This window comes from Glycine soja, chromosome 15 (assembly GCF_004193775.1).
Source record: "Glycine soja cultivar W05 chromosome 15, ASM419377v2, whole genome shotgun sequence".
NCBI lineage: Eukaryota > Viridiplantae > Streptophyta > Magnoliopsida > Fabales > Fabaceae > Glycine > Glycine soja.
Window position 1 is genome coordinate 10,019,997 of NC_041016.1, and position 2,374 is coordinate 10,022,370.

The 2,374-nt window shown below is 36.8% G+C and overlaps 1 protein-coding gene across 1 annotated transcript; it reads left to right on the forward strand.

Annotated features, from left to right (window-relative positions):
- The first annotated feature begins 528 nt into the window (after positions 1-528).
- Positions 529-2,374, forward strand: LOC114385801 (BOI-related E3 ubiquitin-protein ligase 1-like). Its single transcript, XM_028345866.1, has 3 exons — positions 529-874; positions 1,038-1,389; positions 1,709-2,374. Exons 1-3 carry the CDS (start codon positions 819-821, stop codon positions 2,240-2,242), a joined length of 942 nt encoding a protein of 313 aa, XP_028201667.1. The 5' UTR covers positions 529-818; the 3' UTR covers positions 2,243-2,374.

Below are 2,374 nucleotides of genomic sequence, written 5' to 3' on the forward strand. Positions count from 1 at the left end.
AAGATATTTTTTGACAGAATTGATTGTGAATACTAACAATCAATTATATGGATATTTTTAATTTATTAATTTTCTTATTTATCTCCTTCCTTTTTTTTCCTCAATTAAATACTCTTATAGTTTATTATGTTTTTCACTTATTTATATTCTTTCTTATTTATTTCCTTCGATATTAAATGGAGAGGAGAATCCTCGAGAGTTTGATTGATGAACTTGTGCTTTTAAAATTGCTATTAATGCCAAATACATGATATTGACACGAGGAAGGTGTCAAGGAAAGATGGTAACTACATAAATCTTGATTTTCTATGTTAGGAATACGTGAAAATTATTATTATATAACGCTGTGATTATTTTATTGTTATTTATTGCATGTATCATGTCAGTATTTATTATGATGCTTGGCAAAAAACAAAAAAAGAAGAAGGAAAAAGTTAGAAACCAAATTCCTAAAACGAGTGTTTGTAGAAGGAAAAACAAACGTTAAAGCGAATCCGACAGGGCGAAATCTGACAAGAGCCATGTTTTAACAACTTTTATTTATCTAATCTTCCATATAATTAATAAAGAAAATATGCAGAGTTTTTCTCTGTCTAGGAAAAGATGCATTTGACTTTCTATCTCTTAAAAACGCCCACAAAAACCAAGGCATTCATTCATTCAGCCTCCCTAGTCCCTAATACTTAGCCACATCTATTGCATGCTCTCTCCTCTCCTCTCATCTCCTCCTTATTCTCTCCCTTCATTCTCCATATATTATCATAGTCCCAAACTCTCTCTCTCACACACACACAATAAGTCCACCCTAAACAACCACCATGGCAGTTGAAGCTAGTTACATGAATCTCTTGCCTTCTCAGTTACTCACTAACAGGTACCAATACCTTCTACCACCCTCCTTACCAGAAAAAAGAAGAAAAAAACATTTAAAAAACTCTTCATTTGTTATTGTCTTTAAGGTTCTAATTTTTTATTTTGTTGCATGCTTTTTTTTACATATGATATGTATTTATATGGGGTGTTTGTTGCTTTTGCAGAGAAACCATCAAATCCAATCAACAATTACAGCATCAATTGAACTCTGATTACATGTACAACACTACCCAGATGGATTCTTCTTCAGCTTTGCCTCTACCAGCAGCAACAATGCCTGAATCACTCTTGTCCTTCTATCAATCCAACTTTTGTGATCCAAACAAGGCAGATAGTGGTCTCACCTACCATATTCCTCTCCAGAGAAAACGTTCAAGAGATTTCACCACCGAGTTAACCTCTCTCCCAGCTCACCAGAAGAACAAAATCTCCTCTGAGTCTTCCTTTCTCAACCAAGAGATTCTCTACCAATTTCAGAACCAACAATCAGAAATTGATCGAGTCCTTGCTCATCATGTAAGTTTCCACTTTCCATCCCTCTATTCAATCAATTTTTTTTTTTTAAATTCCAATACAAGACAAAAGGAAAATTGTTCATTTATGAATCCGAATTTCCCGCTGTCGGCAGCTTTTCCACTCATTCACACGTTACGTTGTCCAAAACTATTGAATGAATAATGGACTGTGTGAATGCGTGAAAAAATAAATTTTGAGCATGGAGTAACTGAAAGGGAGAGTGATAAATTTTCAAAATTTGTCTATAAAAAATAATGGGGTGTTACTGTTTATTTTTAAAAAATTTGTTCTAATTAATTTGTGGTGTGGATTTGAGCAGACTGAGAAAGTGAGAATGGAGTTGGAGGAACAAAGAATGAGGCAATCAAGGATGTTGGTGAGCGCAATCCAAGAGGCAATGGTGAATAAGCTGAAGGAAAAAGACGAAGAGATTCAGCGTATGGAGAAGCTGAATTGGGCCCTTCAAGAAAGAGTCAAAAGCATGTGCATGGAGAACCAAATTTGGAGGGAATTGGCACAAACAAACGAAGCCACAGCCAACTACCTAAGAAGCAATTTGGAACAAGTCTTGGCACATGTCGGCGAGGAACGCGCCACCGCGGCCGAGGTGGCCGATGATGCTCAATCTAGCTGTGGCAGCAATGATGCGGCAGACGCCGGAGACGACACGGCGGCATCCACGGTGGCGACCGGTCGTGGTAGGTTGTGTAAGAACTGTGGGGTGAGGGAGTCAGTGGTGTTGTTGTTGCCATGCAGGCATCTTTGCCTTTGCACAATGTGTGGGACCACAATAAGGAATTGCCCTATTTGTGACTCTGGCATGGATGCTAGTGTGCATGTTAATCTCTCTTAGTACAACTTTTGTTTTTTTTACATAGGTTTTTATTGTAGAGTTTACAACAACAGAAACTAGAAAGAAAAAAAATATCTTGTCGAAAAGACAGATAGAAGAAAAAAAATAGAATTTGGAATTCTTTTGTTCGTA

What these genes read in the sequence shown, in the direction of transcription:
- LOC114385801 (XM_028345866.1), top strand. Translation starts at nt 819, where the DNA reads ATGGCAGTTGAAGCTAGTTACATGAATCTCTTGCCTTCTCAGTTACTC. An exon ending in TCTCAGTTACTCACTAACAG is followed by an intron (nt 875 to 1,037) that starts GTACCAATACCT and finishes TTGCTTTTGCAG; the next exon opens with AGAAACCATCAAATCCAATC. An exon ending in ATCGAGTCCTTGCTCATCAT is followed by an intron (nt 1,390 to 1,708) that starts GTAAGTTTCCAC and finishes GGATTTGAGCAG; the next exon opens with ACTGAGAAAGTGAGAATGGA.